The sequence below is a fragment of the Aquarana catesbeiana genome, linkage group LG05 (assembly GCF_042186555.1).
Source record: "Aquarana catesbeiana isolate 2022-GZ linkage group LG05, ASM4218655v1, whole genome shotgun sequence".
NCBI lineage: Eukaryota > Metazoa > Chordata > Amphibia > Anura > Ranidae > Aquarana > Aquarana catesbeiana.
The window spans coordinates 607,724,648-607,749,028 of record NC_133328.1 but is presented as its reverse complement, the minus strand read 5'-3'; the positions used below and the strand labels follow the sequence as shown (position 1 = coordinate 607,749,028).

At 45.1% G+C, this 24,381-nt stretch overlaps 1 protein-coding gene across 2 annotated transcripts in view; it reads right to left on the bottom strand.

Annotated features, from left to right (window-relative positions):
* FAM91A1 (family with sequence similarity 91 member A1) overlaps nucleotides 1-23,890 on the bottom strand; it is a 108,103-nt gene extending 84,213 nt beyond the window's left edge. For both annotated transcript variants that reach the window (XM_073632220.1, XM_073632221.1), the window contains exons 1-2: nucleotides 23,645-23,890; nucleotides 9,881-9,977 (exon numbers count right to left, since the gene is read on the bottom strand). In XM_073632220.1, the coding sequence (XP_073488321.1) occupies nucleotides 9,881-9,977; nucleotides 23,645-23,716 (169 nt within the window). In that variant the 5' untranslated portion in view covers nucleotides 23,717-23,890. The remainder of the gene's footprint in view (nucleotides 1-9,880; nucleotides 9,978-23,644) is intronic.
* Nucleotides 23,891-24,381: the final 491 nt, after the last annotated feature.

The window sequence follows — 24,381 nt, the reverse complement described above, 5'->3', positions numbered from 1 at the left end:
AGCCAATAGGCCTATAAGCCCCTCCGAAATCATTATCAAGTGGTAGTAACCTTATCTGATACATTGTCAAGTAGATATTACAGTTCCCACCAGATATCAAAATAAAAAACAAACAACCAACCTATAACTATTGACCTCCCTGGTGGTATTCCCGAGTCTGGCTCGGGGTGGATTTTCAGTACCAAAAGCGGTAACCCCGAGCCAGACTCGGGATCACATTGCAGGATCCAGGCAAAGTTATTTACCTTGTCCCCAGGATCCTGCGATGTCTCCCCGCTGTGTGCGATGGCTGTGTACCCCGCTCAATCTATCACAGTGCCAAGCTCCGTTCCCTGCAAGCGTTGCGACGCACGGGGACGGAGCACAGTGCCAGATTCAAAAAGTTTAAAACACACAATACATACAGTACACTGTGATCTTACACATTGCATTACTGTATCACATTATTTCACATCCCTTTTGTCCCTAGTGGTTTGTCCAGTGCCCTGCATGCAGTTTTGTATTATATATACTGTTCTTTCTGCCTGGAAACTGGAGATTGTCCATAGCGACCAAAACCGTCCCTTTACATCAAAAGCGGTTTAGCGAGAATAAATTATAATCACTTGAAGAATTGAGCGATAGTGATTTGTGGGAAAATTCGTCATCAAACACTGAAAGTGACAACAGCGACAATTCTGCAACTTGGCAAATTTCAGTGTTTTTGATTCGATTACATTATTGAATACATTTTATTATTATCTGCTATAATTATTTATAGTTATTTATTATATTATAATTTTGTGTTTCAAACTTTATCATACCCGGGATGTCTACTGGACTCTTGTTTGGACAGATTTAAGTGTGTTATTCCTAAGAATTACAGGCCTACAATATAAAATGCCAAATTTCCATCGACGGGGCAGTGTAATACCGCTGGAGGGCTCTGGGATTGGGGGGGGGGGCAATCTGTGATGAGAGGGCTTTGTGATGGGAGGGATTTGTGATGGGGGGGGGGGGGGGAATCTGTGATGGGGGAATAATCTGTGATGGGGGGGGTCTATTGTGGGGATCTGTGATGGGGGGGATCAGTTATGGGGGGCTTTGTGATGGGGGGGATCTGTGATTGGAAGGCTGCGATAGGGGGCTCTGCGATGCGGGGGGAATCTGTGAGTGGGGGAGTCTGTGATGGGGGGGCGATCTATGATGGGAGGGCATATGTGATGGGGGGCTTTGTAATTGGGTGGAGTCTGTGGTGGTGGGTCCTCTGTGATGCAGAGGAATCTGCGATGGGGGGGTCTGATGGGGGGTCTTTGTAATGGGGGGCCTGTGATGGGGGGGGATTCTGCGAAATACTAAATAAGTTTATGTTGATTAAAATTGTTCTTTATTTCAAATATTGTATTGTTTTTCCCTGTTTTTTTGCACTACAAATAAGATGTGCGCATATGAATTTGTTCATTTTTTTTTCAAACTATGAAAACATCCCTTGTAATAGAAAAAAAAAGCATGACAGGACCTCTTAAATATGAGATCTGGGGTCAAAAAGACCTCAAGTCTAATATTTACACTAAAACACAATACAAAAAATAAATAATTGAAAAAAAAAAAATTCCTTTAAGTGCTATGGGTGGAAGTGACGTTTGACGTTCCTTCTGCCCTCCCAAGCTATGGAGCCGAACAGGGGGCCAGCTTCCCCTCAGACGGCAGCCAGGCATCCACGGGAGAGGACGCGATAGTCTCTGCCGCTACCAGAGGGCACCTCTCCCGCCGCCGATAAAAGTGATCTCGTGGCGACCACTTTTACCCAAAAGACAAACGCACTTCGTTCCGGAAAATACCGGGGTTATGGCAGCTAGCTGCAGCCCCAACCCCCGTATTTAATGTCAAAGTACCGACGTAGGGGTACGGTGATTTGCGCAAAGTGGATAGAGGAAATGGATAGTGTGCAGCACACGGAGCACTTGCACTTTATTTTGAACGTTCTAATATTTGAATGTTATCTGCACGTTTTTGGACTATTCGCACAGGGTTAATTTATTAAAAATTCGAAATATTTATTAATTATAAGATTTGTGTATTAGGTTATTGTTATAGTTACTCACCTTATTATATTGTATTTTTTATTGAATACATTTTTTATTTATTTATTCATCTATTCACTGGTTGGTCTTAGCGCCGCACATATTGTTATTCAATTCAGTATAAATTTACAGGCTTGTCCATCTGATAAAAAAACCTCTAATGCTTTAAAAAAAAAAAATGACCTACTCTGCAAGTTTCAAATAAAAAGAGGCCCAGAGTTGTGCAATCTTTGCTCGGAATGTTTCCTTTCACACACCCCTGGCTGCAGTTCCAGGCAAAAAAGCAACACTCCATCTGTTGAGGAACTACACGTCATCGCTTGCTGCATATTGTAGTTCAACCTTGTCCCTGGCTCTACATCGTCTGTCTGCTGAGAAGCAGATCTTTGTAAATCCAACGTGAGATCAGCGCCCCTCCACTCTAGCCTCCCGCATGGTCCTTCCCCAAGGCGAGTCACACTCAGGAATTTAGCACGACAACAACATTGCTTCCTTCTTTACAGGCCAACCACAGAGCTGGCAAAAAACACAGCTTAATTGTCTGGCAACAAGAACAGAATCCCTACAGCTCCTCTAACAGAGCAGAACATAATCCTCAGGCAGGTGGTACATTAAATGGGTTTTTCGGTCGGCTGTTCTTATTAGGAGAGAGATGGGGAGAGCCTCTCTCCTGGATCACAAAGGATGGATTACTGGGGGCTACTGTGGGCACAACAAGCTGGAAGAAATCTCATACTAGGCTGGTGACGGCGGAGCTGGACAGGACAGCAGTGGCAGCACTATCAAATAAAGAAAGAGGGTGCTGCGCTAACCAGAAAAATACAATGAGGTGCAATAAATATAATATCACTAGATGGATATTGCACTAGATAGAGGGGTTGCTGATATCAGAATGTCATGCCGCTAATCTCATATCAATATTCAAAAGATAAACTGTATAAAAAATGGATGGAAAAGGAGTCTGTGCAGAGACTAAGTCTACTAATCAGACCCAGCAAAGTGCACTGGTGTAAGCTGTACACTAAACATATGACCACTTGTAAATTATGTGCAATCTGGCAAAACAATGTGCAAAAAAAAAAAAACGCATAGAAAAGTGCGTAGTGCTGAGGGTACTACTATTCTCCGGTGCTACAAAAGAGAGAATCACTGTGTGGTGGATCAAAAAAAATTATATATATCTATTGTGCTAAAAAAATGTCTCCTGTGCTGAAAAAAAGAAAGAAATATATACTAACGCTAGTATCTATGCAATAGATCAGATGATATTGCTGCTAGGTGATTATTAAAAACAAAATATAGCAATCAAATAAGAAAAAAATTTAAACAAGCTAGGTGTTTCAATGAACTAAAATATTCGCATGTATGTACACACTGCTACTGGGAAGAATATATAAGTGTGCAAACTGACATATAAGCATAATCAATACAGGTGTGCAAAATCGCAAAAAAGTGCATAGTGCTAAGTGCTCTTAACAGTGTTCTAAAAACTCAAACAGTGTACTCTTGTTACTATTGGCCACTATAACACATATAAGATAACATAACATGCATCTATGCACAAAATGAACCAAACAATGGTAATGTCCACAGTGCAACAGTGGTGATGTCCTCTACGGGTGCAATAAACAAATTCACTGTGCTCAGGTGAGGTGTCAGGGGGTGGCAGGCAGGGTTCTTCTTCGTGCAATAACACACTTAAGTAAGCAGTGGCCCCTTACCTAGTGGTGCTAGGTACAACCGCATTAATCAGCTAGCTGGTAGTTGTGGTCTTTTACTTGGGGTCCTGGGCTGTACAGGTTCTTTCACTACTTCCACGCCTGATGGTGCTCACTGGATGGCAAACTAGATGGCTGTGGTCTATAAATGGTGGTCCTGGACCAGCGCGGGTCTTGTCTCCACCTCCGTTCCTCACATTAGAGTGTACCAATAATAAAGGACAGGGGGGTACCGCATAGTGTAATAAGGTTTTAAAATTATGAATTTATTCAAACAGATACAGGTACTCACATTGGAAGTTACAAATCGGCATAAAACTCCTACGAGCGGCGAGCTCGTTAGCCTCAATCAAACTGAAATGCCCATTCCGTCCCTACGCGTGACGTCACCGATCACGTGACTTCTTCAGGGGATGAAAGAACAGGCATTTTACTGTCTTAAATAGTCTTCATAGTTGTTGCTAGTAGTTTTTAGAACACTGTTAAGAGCACTTAGCACTATGCACTTTTTTGCGATTTTGCACACCTGTATTGATTATGCTTATATGTCAGTTTGCACACTTATATATTCTTCTCAGTAGCAGTGTGTACATACATGCGAATATCTCCATAGGCGACGTTTAAAAAATTCTACAGGTTGCATGTTTTGAGTTACAGAGGAGGTCTAGGGCTAGAATTATTGCTCTCGCTCTAATGATTGCGGCGATACCTCACATTTGTGGTTTGACCACCGCTTTCATATGCGGGCGCTACTCGCGTATGCGTTCGCTTCTGCGCGCGAGCGCGACGGGACGGGGCATTTTAAAAAAATAAATAAAATTTTCTTATTTATTTAACTTGATTTTATTTATTTTTACACTGTTTTAAAAAAAAAATAAAAATTGGGTCACTTTTATTCTTATTACAAGGAATGTAAACATCCCTTGTAATAGAAAAAAGCATGACAGGTCCTCTTAAATATGAGATCAGGGGTCAAAAAGTCCTCAGATCTCATATTTGGACTTAAATGCAATATAAAAAAAAAAAAAAAAAATTTGTCATTTGAAAAAATGTGCCTTTAAGACGTATGGGCGGAAGTGACGTTTTGACGTCGCTTCCGCCCTGCAGTGTCATGGAGACGGGTGGGAGCCATCTTCCCCTCACTCGTCCCCATGCACAGCAAGTGAGAGGACGCGATCGCTTCCGCCGCTGCCGACGGCTCAGGTAAGCGGCGGATGGCACCGGATCGCGGCGGGAGGGGCCCTCTCCCGCCACCGATAAAAGTCATCTTGCGGCGAAACTGCCGCAGAGACCACTTTTATCTTGTAGCCGGCCGAACACGGGGATACTGGGGTTATGGCAGCTAGCTGCTGCCATAACAACGATATCCGTCCCCAAAGTAGGGACGTACATCGGCGTGCGGCGGTTGGCAAGTGGTTAATAAAATGCTTTTGGAGTAAAAATCTAAAGACAGTTTTCTATTTGAGATACATTAATAATGTAGTTTATTCAGCATGAAATGGAACAATTTTTCCATTGCAGGGGATCTGGGGAGGGATATGCATTTGTTTATGCACTTAATTTTTTTTGACTTTGTTGATATATTTATTTTACTTTTCTTCTGTTTTGCACATATTGTGACTTTTTGTATCACTGGAGCTCAATACCTGTTAGGAATGGGATTGAAGTATTTCACTTTATTTACTCATTCAGATCTTTAGCAGTTATGGGAGCACAATATGCTTTGTTGAAGAGTTAAGTGGATCTATTTCTTATTCTGTTGTTTTAAAGGTAGCGCCACATTTTTATTTAATTTGATTGTTATTACATGTGGGGACACATTTGAGTGTTAGCAGCTTCCATTTGTTTTTTTTTATTGAGTTTATTGGTTAGTTTGCAAGTAATTTGTTTTCTTTTTGTCACTGTATTATCCACGTTTCCACTTGTGCAGCAATCAGGGAGAATTTTTTTTTTCTTTTTAAATGAACTTTAGCCTTTAAAAGAGGTCTGCTACTCCACGCTGCATGGACTGCCACTGGCAAAAAATTGTTCTGTAACATATATCTATTGTTGCATTTCAGTTGAATCCAGCCACATTTAGGGCTCATTTACACTTGCTGTGCCCTCTGAAGAGCAATCTGTGGGTGTTAGGAAGTGAGGAGATATGTCGCCTGATCACTGCCTGCTGTAACCCCATCAAACCTGCCCCATGGAGCAACAACTGCGTGATTGTGAGGCATCTTTGGCGCGCCCCTTTCAGTTGAATATGTCACGTTCAACGGGCGGTAGTGCCTGTTGAACACAGCGCGGGGGTGGGGGGCAATTTTGCATTGCAGTACCTTTATCTGTGCCATCGTGCATTTTTTACCCCCCCAACCACTATTGTAATTGAGGCCTTAGTGATTATACGATACACAAGCCTTGAAAAAATGGGAATATCCAAATCCTGGAAATGCGCTGGATTTCTTTCTACTGAGCGTTATTAAAACAATGCTTTGGACTAGAGCTGCACGATTAATCGCCAAGAATTGAAATCGCGATTCTTTTCCCTTCCTGATCTTCAAAACAGCATTTCACGATTCTTTCTAACAAGTGCAGAGAGTTCTCACAGCTGTTAAAAAAAAAAATAAATCCAGGCAGCCTGCCAAGTTTTATCACAACATCACGGATAAGTATAAACAAAGTAACATTTCTTCTTAGATTAAGGGCTCCTTCACACGGACGTGTCCATGTACGGAGCCTGCTCTGCTCAGCGGGGGGGATCGCTCCGTGGATCCCCGCTGAGCAGGCAGATGACAGGTCTGTCTCTGCACACTGTGCAGGGACCGACCTATCAGAGCGCCGCTCTCCCCTATGGGGGATCGGAAGAAGACGGAACGTAGAGTCTGTCGTCACCTGATCCGATGACGGATGGAAAAATAGGTTTTTTCCTCCGTCACACTTTTTTTGGTTCGGAGCGGGTCGGACGTCAGCGGACATGTCACCGCTGACATCCGTCGCTCCATAGGAGGTCTATGGAGCGTCCGTTCAGGTCCGCCTAAAAAACTGACAGGCGGACCTGAACGGATCGTCCGTGTGAAAGAGGCCTTAAGGAATGAACTTCTGTAGATGAGAGAAGTTTAGACCCCTTTCACACTGTAGGCATTTTTCAGGCGCTTTAGCGTAAAAAAAAAAAAAAAAAAAGGCGCCTGAAAAATGCCTCATCTGCAATCCTAGTGTGAAAGCCTGACACTGGGGCGCTGCGCTGGTAGGACGTCAAAAAAAGTCCTGCAAGCAGCTTCTTTGCGCTTTTAACTCTTTATTCGGATGCTAGCGGGGATTAAAAGCTCCCCGCTAGCAGCCGAAAAGAGCTTCAAAAACAACCGGTAAAGCGCCACTAAAACTATCAGTGTGAAAGGGCTCTTAACCACTTAAAGACTAACCTTTTTCTGGCACTTGCTACTTTGAAGTTAAAATAAATATTTATTGCTAGAAAATTACTCAGAACCCCCAAACATTATATATATTTTTTTAGTAGAGACCCTAGGAAATAAATAAATATTTTATGTCACACTGCATTTGCGCAGCGGTTTATTCAAATGCATTTTTTTTTTTTTTAAATACACTTTAATGAATAAAAAAAAAAAAAAGGAAACGGTAAAGTTAGCCCAATTTTTTTGTATAATGTGAAAGATGATGTTACGCCGCGAGAATCGTTATCTTTATTCTAAGCAAAAAATAATCGCGATTCTCATTTTAGCCAAAATTGTTCAGCTCTACTTTGGACTGGTGTGGAGTTCCTTCTGTTTCCTGTAGAGTTCCCCTGATCTTTATATCTGATGTCTGCTGTTGTCTTAGATGCCCTCTGAAGTCCTCCAATTTTTAATTAAAATTGACATACAGTACAGGGTCCAAACCATTTACTGTGAGACATTGTCACAGAAGTGATTATTAGAAGAAGAAAGGATTGTTAGATAAGAATGTCGCAGTCGCATGGCAATGGAGACTGTCTGGATACACTCAGGATATTGTGTGAGCTGTTTGCAGGGTGTTCAAAAGCAGCAAAGTAAACATGGCCTGCCCTTGAACATGTTGATTCAGGCTTGAAGCAAACCTGTAATGGGGACAACGCCAAGCTAAATTCCAGCTAGACACTTTAAGATTCTCAATCATAACATCTCATGTTACAGTAAACCTCCTAAAAGCTTGCCTGGAGCTCCCCCCCCCCCCACAAAAGATTTCTGGGGTACAGGAAGAGTACCCCAGGGGTGCACTACCCACATCAGACCCCCTCATAACAGCTCTGCACCTATATAATCTTTTTTCAAGCCCAAGCTCTGAATGGGGGGGGGGGGGGGTGCTCTGGGGTTTTCTGTCATTTATTTCTTTGAAGGTAAAACCTTCCAATCTTTGCTGTGCATGCTGGCAACCTTGCCATGTCATGACTGCAGGGGCCACACTCCCAGACTCCACCCACTAAAACGTAGTGGAATTGGCCATCAATCTGTTAAAATCCTTTTACATTTTACATAGAGCTTTATGATTAAAGTGTTACTAAACCCAGGACTCTGCATTCACTATATCTGGTTTCCCACAAAACACAGAACATGGAAATGCAATTGTTTTAGTAAATCTAAACTGCTAAATACCTTTTCTCATCAGCAGTATATAGCAGTTTTGTTACTTCTATTAGTGTCTGCGCCAAGCACTGGTTAAAGCTTGTAGAAGGAGTTTACATTCCCCTCTGAGTGTTTTATGAGGCTGCATGACCCCTGACCTTGTCTGGACAGTGCTGATTGGCCCTGTGCTGATCACATGCACCCCCCCCCCAAAAAAAAAAACTCTCTAGCAATACACAAATACACACCAAACTGAGCATGTGCAGAGTGCCCCCAAGGCTCTGTCAGGAGATGGATTGGAAACAATGGAAGAAGGGAAGGATCAGAGAAGACAGGATCAAATAGCCTTTTTACACAATGCGTAGGATAACCCCTTAGGTTCCACAGTGATTATAACAAGATGGCTTTACTGCATATACAGACTGATTTTACTGTGGTGGGTTTAGTAACACTTTCAGGCTGCTTTCACACCGTTAGCGGTAAAGCAGCACTCATTTTGCTTTTAACCTCAAAAAAGGGGTTAAAAACTCCCATGTTGCAGCGCTTCCCTAACGCTTTTCAGGTATTTCTGAAGCACGGCCCATTCATTGCAATGGGCAGGGGCGTTTTGGGAGCACTGTATACAACTTTCCCAAACCGCCCCAAAGATGCTGCTTGCAGGACTTTTCCCGAACGTCCCACAAGCGCACCTCCCGCGAGTGAAAGCACCCATTGTAATGAATGGGAGGCAGTTTTCAGGCGCTTTACAGGCGCTATTTCTAGCTCTAAAATGCCTGCAAAACTGCCTCACTGTGAAAGGGGTCTAACTTCTATTTCTGAAAGCATTCTTCATTTACAGTGTTTTTTCACAACTGCCTCAAACTTTTGCACAGTATGTACTGTAGGTCTTTACTCCAGGATGAAAAACAGAGTGGTGTGAGTAAAAAAAAAAAAAGATGGCAAGTATATGCAGAAGTGCGGAGCAGGCTTTTAAAGAGCAATGCACCTCACCTCCAAGTATGGAAAGTCTGCAAGCTCCCTCGCTGCTGCTAACATCTTTGCCTGGCCTTCTTCTGCCTTCATCCTTGATTAGCAAGCATAGGATGACATAAGATCCCACGCCATGTTCACAGGAGTTTATTCATCCTGGCACCAGGGCATGTCAAGACTGTACACCATACGGCTCGGTGTACAATCTTTAGAGACTTGATAGCAGTAAGCTAAGAAGCTTTTATTACAGAGGAGACATACCCTCTGCGACCCTCTGCATTTTTTTCTACGCTAAAGTTCTTCTTTGAGTGAACATGTTGCTGTTTCAAATTCAGGTACACTTTAAAAAAAAAAAAAAAGGACTTTGCATTGTTAAGTGCCCTTTGAAAAGAAACAGGAAGCAGCAGATTAAATTATGAAAACCATTTCAGGCATTCGAACCATTTCATTCTGTTCAATAAAATTAGAATCAGCCTCTTTATTCCGGCATTTGTGACTTGAGCCGGATCCGGTACAGACTGTGCCGTGTTCTCAGAATACATCATCTCCTTACCTAAATTACTGCGGTACCTCAGCTGGTTCCGAATACTGTACAGAATACTGTACAGGATGACGTGCTTCTCATAGTCCTTCTGTGAGTTTCCTAAGCTCTGCGGGAAAACAAAACATTTAGAAAAAAAAGAATTATTTTATATAATATTGTATATTCTAAAAAAAATAAAAAAGATGTGAGTTCTAGATTCAGATTGGATCTGACAGCTGTCACAGACTGCAGGAATGAAATGATCAGAGGAGACTAAAGATCTAATAAACAGAAGAGAAGGAAATACTCGGTGTACCATGTTTTATTCATTGATATGGTGGTAAATGATCTCACAGCACTCTGCAGTGTACACCAAACCATTCCCATCAGTCGCTGTCATCAAAGTACAACCCACTGCAGTCATACAGCCAGAGACGCCTAAAAGTGAACATGTAAAAGTAGAATTCTAGGATAAACCTAAAGCGAAGTTCCACCCAAAAGTGGAACCCCCACTTTAAGTATTCGTCGCCCCCTTACATGCCACATTTGGCATGTCATTTTTTTTTGGGGGGGGGGGGGAGCGGGTACCTAGTTTTGACAGGTACCCAGCTCCCACTTCCTGGTCTCCTCGCTGCCTAGGCGACTCCTCCTCTCCCTCTCTACGATCTTCTGGGACATGTCACAGGTCCCCGAAGTAGGGCTGGGAGATTTTCTTTAAAAAAAAAAAAACTTTGATTTTCTTAAAAAAAAAAAAACTCGATTCACGATTCGAATGGAGTTTTTTTTTTTTTTTTTTAAATTTTTGGACACCGCGCCAGTCCTGAGGAGCTGCAGGCATAAATTTTTAGGCGAGGCCGCGGCTTCACCTAAAAACTCCTTTCCGCAGCTCCTCAGGACCAGCGCGGTGTCAGCGCCAGTCCTCGGGAGCTGCAGGCAGGAGTTTTTAGGCGAGGCCGCGGTTTTGGCCTAGTCAGCGGAGTCCGGCCGAAGCCGCGGACTAGGCCGAAGCCATGGCCTCGCCTAAAAACTCATGCCTGCAGCTCCTCAGGACTGGCGCGGTGAAAAAAAAAAAAAAAGAAATAAAAAAAAAATCGATTTGCTTAAATTTTGAATCGATTTGACCTCTCAACTCGATTCAAGATTTAAATCGATTTTTTCCCCAGCCCTACCCAGAAGATTGCCTGGCCACTAAGAAAGCGCAGTGTGCACTTGCAGTGCCGGCGCCGCAGAGAGAGGTGGGGGAGAGAAGCGAGGCTTCGGGTGGCCGCATCACTGGACCGTGGGACAGGTAAGTGTCTGTTTATTAAAAGTCAGCAGCAACACTTTTTGTAGCTGCTGACTTTTAATAAACTTACAAATGAGTGGAACTCTGCTTTACCTAGTCTTAAAAATGCTCCCTCCTGACACCCATGCTGACTAACCAGTGTAAGAACAACGTATATACTTACCTATTTTCATGCCACTCCAGTCACGTGATCCAGCTCCCGTGTCAGTTAGCAGCAACAGTAGGAGAGGGGAGGGAGCGCTGACAATGGATGGGCAATAGCAGATTAACCACTTCAATACAGGGCACTTACCCCCCTTCCTGCCCAGGCCAATTTTCAGCTTTCTGCGCTGTGGCTTAAATGACAATTGCGCGGTCATGCTACACTGTACCCAAAACAGAATTTTTATCATTTTGTTCCCACAAATAGAGATTTCTTTTGATGGTATTTGATCACCTCTGCGGTTTTTATTTTTTGCTAAACATAAATTTAAAAAAAACGAAAATTTTGAAAAAAATAAGTTTTGTTTTTGTTATAAAATTTTGTAAATAAGTAAGTTTTCTCCTTCACTGATGGGTACTGATAAGTTGGCACCGATGAGGTGGCACCAATGAGCGGGCACTGACGAACACCGACGATGGACACTGGTAGGCAGCACTGATGGGCACTCCTGGGTGGCACTGGTGGGCACTGATAGGTGACACTGATGGGCACTGAAAGGCTGCAAAGATGGGTACTTATGGGTGGCACTGACAGGCAGCACTGCTGGGCTTTGATACCTGGCACTGATGGGCACTGATGGGCATCCCTGGTGGCACTGGCAGTGGTAGGCATTGTGAGTGGGCACTGATTGGCAGCTGCCTGGGCACAGATTTGCATTTCCCTGGTGATCTGGGGGGGGGGCAAACCTTGTGCCCCAGTGTGGATGGCCATCCTGGTGGTCCTGTGCGGGATCCTAGGGGGGGGGCTGCGCTGATAAACAATCAGCACAGACCCCCCCCCCTCCGTCAGGAGAGCAGCCAATTGGCTGTCCTCTACTCGCGTCTGTCAGACACGAGTGAGGAAAAGCTGATCAACAACTCTTCCTGTTTACATCGTGAACAGCCGTGATTTGACACGGCTGATCACCTGGTAAAGAGCCTCCGTCGGAGACTGACACACCGCACCACCGATTGCCGTGATGTGTGCCCCCACGGGCGCGCAGTGGCTGCTGGACGTCATATGACGCCCAGTCAGGATAACGCAACCACCGCCCGGCCGTCATTCTGCTATAGGCCGGGCGGGAAGTGGTTAAAGTGTTACGAAACCCACAACAGTAAAATCAGTCTGTATATGCAGCATAGCATGCTTGTTATACTCACTGTGGAACTTAAAGGGTTAATCCTCTGCATTGTGTAAAAGGGGCTGTTTGATCCTGTATGCACAGATCCTCCCCTCCTGCACTATCTATCTTGGGAAGGCCCGCTAACACAGGCAGACTAGCCAACCTGCACATGCTCAGTTGTGTCTTTTATGCTGGAAGAATAATTACTTGTTCTCAGAGCTAGGCAGGTCACATGATATTGACATCACACATGTGGGCGTGTATACAGGCTGTAGTGGAAATCTCCTCCTACCTGAACTCTCAGCACTGGAGAAACTGTGCAGTTTATCACTGATAGCGGTATACAGATCAGCCAAAAATGTATATAGTGGCAAAATTTTAATGTTAAAAGAAGATTTATAAGCTGGGGGGGGGGGGGGGGGAGGGCAGATGAACTATTTTCATATTTCATATATTAACACTGTAAGGGTGATGCCAACGCTTCCAGGCATTACCAGCTGTTGTCGATGTTCTCCCCCCTCTCCCTCGCAGCCGCTGACTGCCACAGGGGAGCTGGATCACACAACCGGGCCAGAGCGGCCCAAAAATAGGTAAGTATATACATTCACCGGCCACTTTATAAAGGTACACCTGTTCAATTGCTCGGTTCAAATTGCTAATCAGCCAATCACATGGCAGCAACTCAATGTATTTAGGCATCTAGACGTGGTGAAGACGACTTGCTGAAGTTCAAACCGAGCATCAGAATGGGGAAGAAAGGGGATTTAAGGGACTTTGAACATGGCATGGTTGTTGGTGCCAGACGGGCTGCTCTGAGTATTTCACAAACTGCTGATCTACTGGGATTTTCACACACAGCCATCTCTTGGGTTTACAGAGAATGGTCCGAAAAAGAGAGCAGCAGTAGTGTGGAGGAAAATGCCTTGTTGAGGTCAGAGGAGAATGGGCAGATTGGTTTGAAATGAAAGGCAACAGTAACTCAAATAACCACTCGTTACATCAAGGTATGCAGAATACCATCTCTGAACGCACAACACATCGAACCTTGAAGCAGATGGGCTACAGCAGCAGAAGACCATACTGGGTGCCACTTCTGTCAGCTAAGAACAGGAAACTGAACCTACAATTCACACAGGATCACCAAAATTGGACAATAGAAGATTGGAAAAACGTTGCCTGGTCTGATGAGTCTCGATTTCAGCTGCGACATTCAGATTGTAGGGTCAGAATTTGGTGTAAAGAACATGAAGACATGGATCCATCCTGCCTTGTATCAATGGTTCAGGCTGGTGGTGGGGGGTGTAATGGTGCGGGGGATATTTTCTTGGCACACTTTGGGCCCCTTTAGTACTAATTGATTATCGTTTAAACACCACGGCCTACCTGAGTATTGTTGCTGACCATGTCCATCCCTTTATGACTACAGTGTCCTCATCTTCTGATGGCTCCTTCCAGCAGGATAATGCACCATGTCACAAAGATCCAATCATCTCACCACTGGACAATGAGGTCCCTGTCCTCCAATGGCCTCCACACTCACCAGATCTCATCCAATAGAGCACCTTTGGGATGTGGTGGAACGGGAGATTCCCATCATGGATGTGCAGCCGACAAATCTGCAGTAACTACGTGATGCTATCATGTCACTATGGAGCAAAATCTCTGAGGAATGTTTCCAACACCTTGTTGAATCTATTCCATGAAGAATGAAGGCCGTTCTGAAGGCAAAAGGAGGTCCAACCCGGTACTAGCAAGGTGTACCTAATAAAGTGTCCGGTGAGTGTATATCTTTCAGATTAGTCAGAATAGATGTTCGGGGGGTGGGGGGGGGGGCATTTTAAAAACGAGTTAAGCTATACCTGGATTGCAGGCCCTACAAAGCGGCAATATTACCCATTAGCACTGCGCTGCTCAATGCATTATTTATACACACATCTCAAATTCTCTGCTGAACAATTTACAAGCTGAGCAAACAAATCCTAGGTGTCAGCTACTACCTAAAAGAAGAAAAAAAAATTCAAATACGGTAATGACTAAAGCCTCGAATACAGGAGGAAGGGTGTAGAGGTACATCCAGTGTAATTGTTGGGGGGGTTCCCACTGACCTTCCATCCCCATCAGAGAACTGCCCACTAATGCCAGTTAAAGCCGCATTAAACCCAAAACCAAACATGTATTATATTGCAGCTTCTCAATTCTCCGATGTGATGGCTGCATTTGTGTTCTTTCTTAGGTTATTTTACATAGTTACATAGTAGGTGAGGTTGAAAAAAGACACAAGTCCATCAAGTCCAACCTACTTTTATCTGGTGATCTGGCCAGTAAGTCTGTTTTTCACAGCACAAACTCTCCAGTAGAATGTATCAGTTTACGTGGATGAGACCAACCAGTTAACACTGGCGGGGGGGGGGGGCTTACAATGGTCAGCTTTAATTTATCCATATAAAACCTTTCCATCCCAAAAGGAAAAAAAGAAAAAAACTGTTTGCTGGCTGTAAATGATTATAAAGTGTGAGCTGGAGTTTGGCTTCGACTTGTTAGTGTATCTAAATCTGCTAAAACATTTAACACTCCCCTCCCCCCCCCCCTAGACCAGGGTTCCTCCAGGAGGTTGCTCGGGGTTCCCTCTCAGATAAGTTCCCAAGGTCACCACTGATCTTTTTAACCATCTGTAAGGGAATAATTCTCCCCAATGACCACCAATGTAAGGAGCATTCTTCCCACCGACCATCACACTAATGTCTCTGCCTCTGGGTGTCATACTTGTGGCTGTCAGAGTCTTGCTATGCCTCATGGGAATTGTAGTTCTGCAGCAGCTGGAGGTCCGCTAATTGCATATCCCTGGTTCACTGCAACGGGAAAGTTTTTTTAAGGGTTCCTCTGTGTTGAAAAGGTTGAGAAAGTCTTCCCCAGACTGACAATGCGGCTGTCCAAAAATGTGCCCCCCCCCCCGTGCTCCTTCATCCAGAATGGGGGGGCAATCTAATACAGCAGGTGTGTTACTGGCCAAATCACCAGATGAAAACAGAGAGGGGGGAAAAAAGCCAGAGAAAAGAAAACAAATGCAGCCACCACATCTATTGATTGGTAAGCTTCAATATATTCCATTTTTGGTTCTGGATTTAATGCCGCTTTAACAAGGCTGCGTGATATTTAACTGCTTCAGCCCCGGAAGATTTCAACCCCTTCCTGACCAGAGCATTTTTTTGTGATTCGGCACTGCGTCGCTTTAACTGACAATTGCGCGGTCGTGCGACGTGGCTCCCAAATAAAATTGACGTCCTTTTTTTCCCCACAAATAGAGCTTTCTTTTGGTGGTATTTGATCACCTCTGCGGTTTTTATTTTTTGCGCTATAAACAAAAAAAGAGCGACAATTTTGAAAAAAAAAAAAGCAATATTTTTTTACTTTTTGCTATAATAAATATCCCCAAAAAATATATTAAAAAAATATTTTTTTCCTCAGTTTAGGCCGATACGTATTCTTCTACATATTTTTGGTACATTTGGTGATTTTTATCAGGACTGCGACATTATGGCGGACACGCCAGACAATTTTTTTTTTCACAATAGAACACGCCAGACAATTTTGACACTATTTTGGGACCATTGGCATTTACACAGTGATCAGTGCTATAAAAATGTACTGATTACTGTAAAAATGTCACTTGCAGGGAAGGGGTTAACACTAGGGGGCGATCAAGGGGTTAATTGTGTTCCCTGGGTGTGTTCTAACTGAAGGGGGGGGGGGGGACTGTGTAGGGGAGATGACAGATCACTGTTCATACTTAGTATGAACAAACGATCTCTCTCTTCTCCCCTCAGAGAACCAGAAACTGTGTTTACACACACAGATCCCGGTTCTCCATGTGTCAGCAGCGATCGCGGGAGCCCGGCAGTGATCGTGACCGCCGGGCACTCACATCGGCTCTGGGGGCGAGCAGCCGGCGCGCTCCCCCTAGTGGCCACAGGCTGAAAAGACGTAACATAACGTCGTTTCGCCCAGCCGTGCCATTCTGCTGCAGTACAACTGCGGCGGCTGGTCGGCAAGTGGATATTTACAAATCGGTGGACGATCTCTGAACGTTGGCCACATCCGCCCACTGGGTCAAGCGCTGTAGTTCTAACATACAATCTCCAGACAACGTCCAATTTACAAACCATCTAGACTTCGTATTAATCAATGGAACATCCAGGTTTTACAATTTCACTGTATTGATCAAATTTTACCATCCCCCCAACCACCCACCTACAGAAGAACATACATCCGCTCAGGGCTGTACACGTGGTATGGCCACGACACTTTACTTCTCAGCTGTGGCAAAAATTAAAGTCTTACGAAACCCAGTAATATAAAAATAGTTCATCTCCCCCCCCCGCAGTGCCCACAGCTTATAACTCTTCTTTTTTACATTAAAATATTGCCACTATATACCTTTCTGGATGATCTGTATACCACAGTTACATGATAAACTGCACAGTTTCTCCAGTGCTGAGAGTTCAGGTGGGAGGGGATTTCCACTGCAGCCTGTATACACGCCCACATGTGTGATGTCAATATCATGTGACCTGGCTAGCTTTGAAAACAAGTAAATGTTCTCTCCAGCATAAAAGGCACAACTGAGCATGTGCAGGTCGGCTACACTACCTGTGTTACCCTGTTTCCCAGAAAATAAGACCTAGCGTGATTGTCGGTGATGGCTGCAATATAAGCCCTACCCCCCAAATAAGCCCTAGTTAAAGTCCTTGTAGGTCTTATTTTCAGGGTAGGGCTTACTTTCGGGGAAACAGGGTAGGGCTTATTTGGGGGGTAGGGCTTATATTGCAGCCATCACTGACAATCACGCTAGGTCTTCTTTTCGGGGGAAACAGGGTAGCTGGCCTTCCCCAGACAGACAGTGCAAGAGGGGAAGGATCTGTGCATACAGGATCAAACAGCCCTTTTTACACAATGCAGAAAATTAACCCCTTAAGTTCCACAGCGAGTATAACAAGCATGCTTTACTGCATATAAAGGCTGATTTTACTGTTTAGTAGCACATTAAACCACTGTCACATTCAACGGCCAATACTGCTACCAAAAGTGACCCGGTCAAATAAATGGGGTCATGCTGCACCCGCTCTGCCACCATGTGTAATGCTGTGAATCGGCCTTTTCTAGGTTAACCACTTGACCTCCAGAATATTTACCCCCCTTCATGAACAGGCTGTTTTTTTGCGATACGGAACTGCGTTACTTTAACTGACAATTACCTTTTTTTTTACCCCACAAATAGAGCTTTTTTTTTGGTGGTATTTGATCATCTCTGCGGTTTTTATTTTTTGCGCTATAAACAAAAATAGACCGACAATTTTGAAAAAAAAAAAAAAAAAGAAAAGATTTGTTTTGCTAAAAAACATATCCAATAAAAATAAAAATCTATTTTCTTTATACATTTGGGCCAATATGTATTATATTTTTGCTACATATTTTTGTTAAAAAAAAATGCTAATAAGTGTATATTGGTTTAAAGAGGAAGTAAACACTAATGGGTTTTACTTCCTCTTTATTTCCCCGCAAAGGTAAAGCATAACAACGGTGACATCGCAGGCTTCGGTGTAAGGTAAGGGAAAGCATAATGCATACTAGCCCATTATGTGTCACTTACCTGACACCGAAGCCTGCGATGTCACCGTTGTCCACACTAGCGGCGAGCGTCCATCTTCACCTCTCTTCCTTCCAGGGCTGCGAACTCCAGGTCTGTGATTGGCTGGAGTCGCATGACATCACTCCCATGCATGCGCGCCGGAGCCGCCAGTCACGGCAGGACCCCTGTTAGAAACGGCACAATATGCCCTTTCTAAAGTGTGCATGCAGCAATGACATCGGTGCTCGGCTTTTTTGCAAATATCTCCTAAACCGTGAAGGTTTAGGAGATATTTCCAGCACCTACAGGTAAGCCTTAATATAGGCTTACCTGTAGGTAAAAGTGGTTGTACAGGGTGAGTATAACAAGCATGCTTTACTGCATATACAGACTGATTTTACTGTTTAGTAGCACATTAAACCACTGTCACATTCCAATACGGCTACCAAAAGTGACCCAGTCAAATAAATGGGGTCATGCTGCACCCGCTCTGCCATCATGTGTAATGCTGTGAATCAGCCTTTTCTCGTTTAACCACTTGACCTCCGGAAGATTTACCCCCCTTCATGGGTGGTATTTGATCATCTCTGCGGTTTTTATTTTTTGTGCTATAAACAAAAATAGACCGACAATTTTGAAAAAAAAAAAAACAAACAAAAACAAAAAAAAAGATAAGATTTAAGCAAATGTTATAGCGTCTACAAACTATGGGTTATATAAAGGAATTTTTATTTATTTATTTTTATACTAGCGATGGCAGCGATCAGCGACTTATAGCATGACTGCGACATTGCGGTGGCAAGTCTGACACTAACTGACACTTTGTGGGAACCAGTGACACTAAGACAGTGATCAGTGCTAAAAATATATACTGTCACTGTACTAATGACACTGGCTGGGAAGGGGTTAACATTTAGGGCGGGTTAAAGGTGTGCCTGACCAGTGTTTGTGTACTGTGTGAGGTGCTTTCACTAATGCCGCATACACACGAGCGGAATTTACGGCAGACTTTGTCCTGCGGACTTTTGGATTTGCCTACACACAATCAACCAAAGTCCGACGGATTCGTACGTGATGATGTACGACCGGACTAAAACAAGGAAGTTGATAGCCAGTAGCCAATAGCTGCCCTAGCGTCGGTTTTTGTCCGTCGGACTAGCATACAGACGAGCAGATTTTTTGACCGGACTCGAGTTCAACGGATAGATTTGAAACATGTTTCATTTCTAGGTCCGTCAAACTTTTGAGAAAAAAAAAGTCCACTGGAGCCCACACACGATCGAATTGTCCGACGAAATCCGGTCCGCTGGACCAAGTCTGCCAGGAAAGTCCGGTCGTGTGTACGTGGCATAAGGGATGTGATGAATTTTCATCCATCACATCCCCGCTGACAGGACGGAGCTCTGTCTTGTTTATATAGGTAGAGCTCCATCCTGTGTCTCTCCATGCCGATCAGCAGGTGACAGCGGTCCTGCATTGGCTGGTACCCGCTGATCGGCATCTGCTGTAATTAAACACAGCAGAAGCAGAGCGCAAGTGGCATGGACCCACGTCCCCTAGGTGGATGTGCAGAATCACACATACATACATATATATATACACACACACACACATATATACACAGTGCCTTGCAAAAGTATACACCCCCTTGGCTTTTTACCTATTTTGTTACATTACAGCCTTTAGTTCAATGTTTTTTTTAATGTGAATTATATGTGATGGATCAGAACACAATAGTCTAAGTTGGTGAAGTAAAATTAGAAAAATATATACATAAAACTATTTTTCGGAAAAAAAAACTGATAATTGGCATGAGCGTATGTATTCACCCCCTTTGTTATGAAGCCCATAAAAATCTCTTGTGCAACCAATTACCTTCAGAAGTCACATAATTAGTGAAATGATGTCCACCTGTGTGCAATCTAAGTGTCACATGATCTGTCATTACATATACACACCTTTCTGAAAGGTCCCAGAGGCTGCAACACCTAAGCAAGAGGCACCACTAACCAAACACTGCCATGAAGACCAAGGAACTCTCCAAACAAGTAAGGGACAATGTTGTTGAGAAGTACAAGTCAGGGTTAGGTTATAAAAAAAATATCCAAATCTTTGATGATCCCTAGGAGCACCATCAAATCTATCATAACCAAATGGAAAGAACATGGCACAACAGCAAACCTGCCAAGAGACGGCCGCACACCAAAACCCACGGACCGGGCAAGGAGGACATTAATCAGAGAGGAGCACAGAGACCTAAGGTAACCCTGGAGGAGCTGCAGAGTTCCACAGCAGAGACTGGAGTATCTGTACATAGGATGACAATAAGCTGTACGCTCCATAGAGTTGGGCTTTATGGCAGAGTGGCCAGAAGAAAGCCATTACTTTCAGCAAAAAACAAAATGGCACGTTTTGAGTTTGCGAAAAGACATGTGGGAGACTCCCAAAATGTATGGAGGAAGGTGCTTTTTGGCCATCAAAGAAAACGCTATGTCTGGGGCCATCCCAACACATCACATCACCCAAAGAACACCATCCCCACTGTGCAACATGGTGGTGGAGGCATCATGCTGTGGGGATGTTTTTCAGCAGTCGGGACTGGGAAACTGGTCAGAGTTGAGGGAAAGATGGATGGTGATAAATACAGGGATATTCTTGAGCAAAACCTGTACCACTCTGTGTGTGATTTGAGGCTAGGACGGAGGTTCACCTTCCAGCAGGACAATGACCCCAAACACACTGCTAAAGCAACACTTGGGTGGTTTAAGGGGAAACATGTAAATGTGTTGGAATGGCCTAGTCAAAGCCCAGACCTCAATCCAATAGAAAATCTGTGGTCAGAGTTATAGATTGCTGTTCACAAGCGCAAACCATCCAACTTGAAGGAGCTGGAGCAGTTTTGCAAGAAGGAATGGGCAAAAATCCCAGTGGTAAGATGTGACAAGCTCATAGAGACTTATCCAAAGTGACTTGGAGCTGTGATAGCCGCAAAAGGTGGCTCTACAAAGTATTGAATTTAGGGGGGTGAATAGTTATGCACATTGACCTTTTCTGTTATTTTGTCCTATTTGTTGTTTGCTTCACAATAAAAAAAAAAATCTTCAAAGTTGTGGGCATGTTCTGTAAATTAAATGATGCAAATCCTCAAACAATCCATGTTAATTCCAGGTTGTGAGGCAACAAAACACGAAAAATGCCAGGGGGGGGGAATACTTTTGCAAGGCACTGTATATATACACATATATACATACACACATGTGATTCTGCACAGAACGGCTGCTCTGTAGCAGTAAATCTGCTATGGGGTGGTGAGGAAATGGTTAAAGTGATTGTAAAGGTAATAATTAAAAAAAAAAAAGTCACACTTATCTGTTCTGTACAATGGTTTTGCACAGAGCAGCCCCAATTCTTTTCTTTTTGGGTCCCCCATTGGATAGTCCTGGCTCCTCCTCCCTGCCGAGTGCCCCCAATAGCAAACCTCCTACTTTGGGGGGCACTCAGCAGGATCGCTCCTGTGAATGGGCATTGTCCATTCACACACAGAGCATGGCTAGGCCCCGCCCCCACGCTCTCCTCAATGGCTGGATGGAGATGAGGCTCAGGTAAATATAAGGTGGGGGGGGGGCTGCACCCAGAAGTAATCATTTTTCTATCCATGTACACACATTATCATCAATGACAAAAGACAATAATTCGTAAATAAAGAGTAACACGGGTCTTGTCCCTCCCCCAGCCTGTTACTGGACTGTGAAAGGAGAAGAGTGATAAGGTCACCTCTCTGCTCTCTCCTCCAATCTTAGCACTGTGGTACAAGGTCTCCCCGGAGCTCATCTCTGACCTCTCCAGCTCCTTGTGATGGGAACTCATTTCATTCTTAAAGACTCTCACAGATCACAACAAAGGTGAGTCGGGTCTTAGTCTTGGTTCACAGTTTCTAACACCCTCTGAAAAGAGATCCACGGTGGATTGCTTTTCATAGGGTGGTAGAGTAGCGTCTTCCAGGTGATCCTGAATTCCTCTTGAATGCTCTTTGTGATGGAGATGGGGGGAGGGGATTGTTGATGGGGACACATGTTGGGGGGTACGGACAGATGATAAGGGTGGGGACACACGTTGAAGGAGGGGATTGGTTGATGGAGGTGGGAACAGGTTATAGATGTGGGGAGGGGATTGGTGATGGGCGTGGGGACAGGTAATGGAGGTAGAGACAACTGTTAGGAAGAGGTGGTGACACGTTGGGGGAGGGGTCTGGGTGATGGGGGTGGGGAGACAGGTTGGGGGGAGGGGACTAGGTGATAATTGTGGGGACAGGTAATGGAGATGGGGACAAATGTTAAGAGGGGGGATTGGTGATGGGGTGGGGACAAATGTTAGGGGGAAGGGATTGGGTAATAGGAGTGGGGACCCAGGCTGGGGGAGGGGACAGATAATGGAGGTGGGGACACAGGTTGGGGGAGAGGTCTGGGTGATGGGGGAGGGGTCTGGGTGATGGGGGTGGGGGACTGGGTGATGGGGACCAATATTAGCGGGAGGTAATTGGTGAGGGGGTGGGGACATAGGTTAGGGGAGGGGATTAGGTATTGGAGGTGGGAACACAGGTTAGGGGAGGGGACTGGGTGATGGGGGCGGGGACACAGATTGGGGAGGGGTCTGGGTGATGGGGGTGGGGATAGAGCTTGGGGGGAGGGGGGGATAGAGCTTGGGGGGAGGGGACTGGGTGATGTTGGTGGGGATAGAGCTTGGGGGGAGGACTGGATGTTGGGGGTGGGGACACAGGTTGAGGGAGGGGTCTGGGTGATGTGGGTGGGGATAGAACTTGGGGGAGGGGACTGGGTGATGGGGTGGGAATAGAGCTTGGGGGAGGGGACTGGGTGATGGGGGTGGGAATAGAGCTTGGGGGGGAGGGGACTGGGTGATGGGGGTGGGAATAGAGCTTGGGGGGGAGGGGACTGGGTGATGGGGGTGGGAATAGAGCTTGGGGGGAGGGGACTGGGTGATGGGGGGTGGGGACACAGATTGAGGGAGGGGTCTGGGTGATGGGGGTGGGGACACAGGTTGAGGGAGGGGTCTGGGGGTGGGGACACAGGTTGAGGGAGGGGTCTGGGGGTGGAGACACAGATTGAGGGAGGGGTCTGGGTGATGGGGGTGGGGACACAGGTTGAGGGAGGGGTCTGGGGGTGGGGACACAGGTTGAGGGAGGGGTCTGGGGGTGGGGACACAGGTTGAGGGAGGGGTCTGGGTGATGGGGGTGGGGACACAGGTTGAGGGAGGGGTCTGGGGGTGGGGACACAGGTTGGGGGAGGGGTCTGGGTGATGGGGGTGGGGACACAGGTTGAGGGAGGGGTCTGGGTGATGGGGGTGGGGACACAGGTTGAGGGAGGGGTCTGGGTGATGGGGGAGGGGACAGAGATCTGAGGTGATAACAGGTGATGGAGTGATGACACTTGATGGAGGTTGGGGACAGATGATGGGGGTGGGGCCAGAGACAGAATGGGAGTGGGATGAGATGATGGGGCGGGGTTATGTGATGGGGTGGGGCTAATCTCAGGTGATGGGGGGAGGGGACAGTAGCTCCTCACCTGTCTGACGTTGGCTGGTAGTTTGGCCCAGGGGTAGTTGTGTCGGATGTGGAACTCCACGTCAATGTTCATGGTGTCCGATGTAACCCCCGGCCGGTCGGCCTGCACATACCTTGTCACCGCCTCATGTCCCCGGACCCCGCCGCCCCCTCCTGTTTCTCCCGAACTTGCCCTCAGTGATAAACTACTTCCTCATTGGCCGGTGTAGTCTGACCGAGTACTTTACGTCACTTCCTGTCAGACGAAGCTTCAGAGAAGTAAGTCTGTCCGCCAGAGGCCGAATCTCCCGGACACCTTGTCTCCTTTCCTCTGGGCGGCCATCTTGTTGTAGACCTCAGAGTGACAGAACACAAAAGAGGGACATTGCTCCCTGATTTGGAGCCATGTCCCTCTGTCCCTCTTTCCTCCTCATTTGTACCTCATTTTGATCTGATCTATATAATTGTATATAAAATGCACGTTTTATCTTCCGAAAAGTGTTTCCCAGTGCTAAGCCTTTCATCCAAATTCTAAATTGCTGCGTTTGTACATTTCAAAAGCCAATATAAAGGAATAGTAGTAAAAAAAAAAAAGCCATTGTAGATTTGACCTTTTTTATTTACTTTTTTTCTTAAAGGGGTTGTAAACCTTCATGTTTTTTCACCTTAATGCATCCTATGCATTAAGGTGAAAAAACACCCCCTCCCCGTTTTACTTACCTGAACCCTCGAACTTGACCTGGCGGGGACACGCTCTCT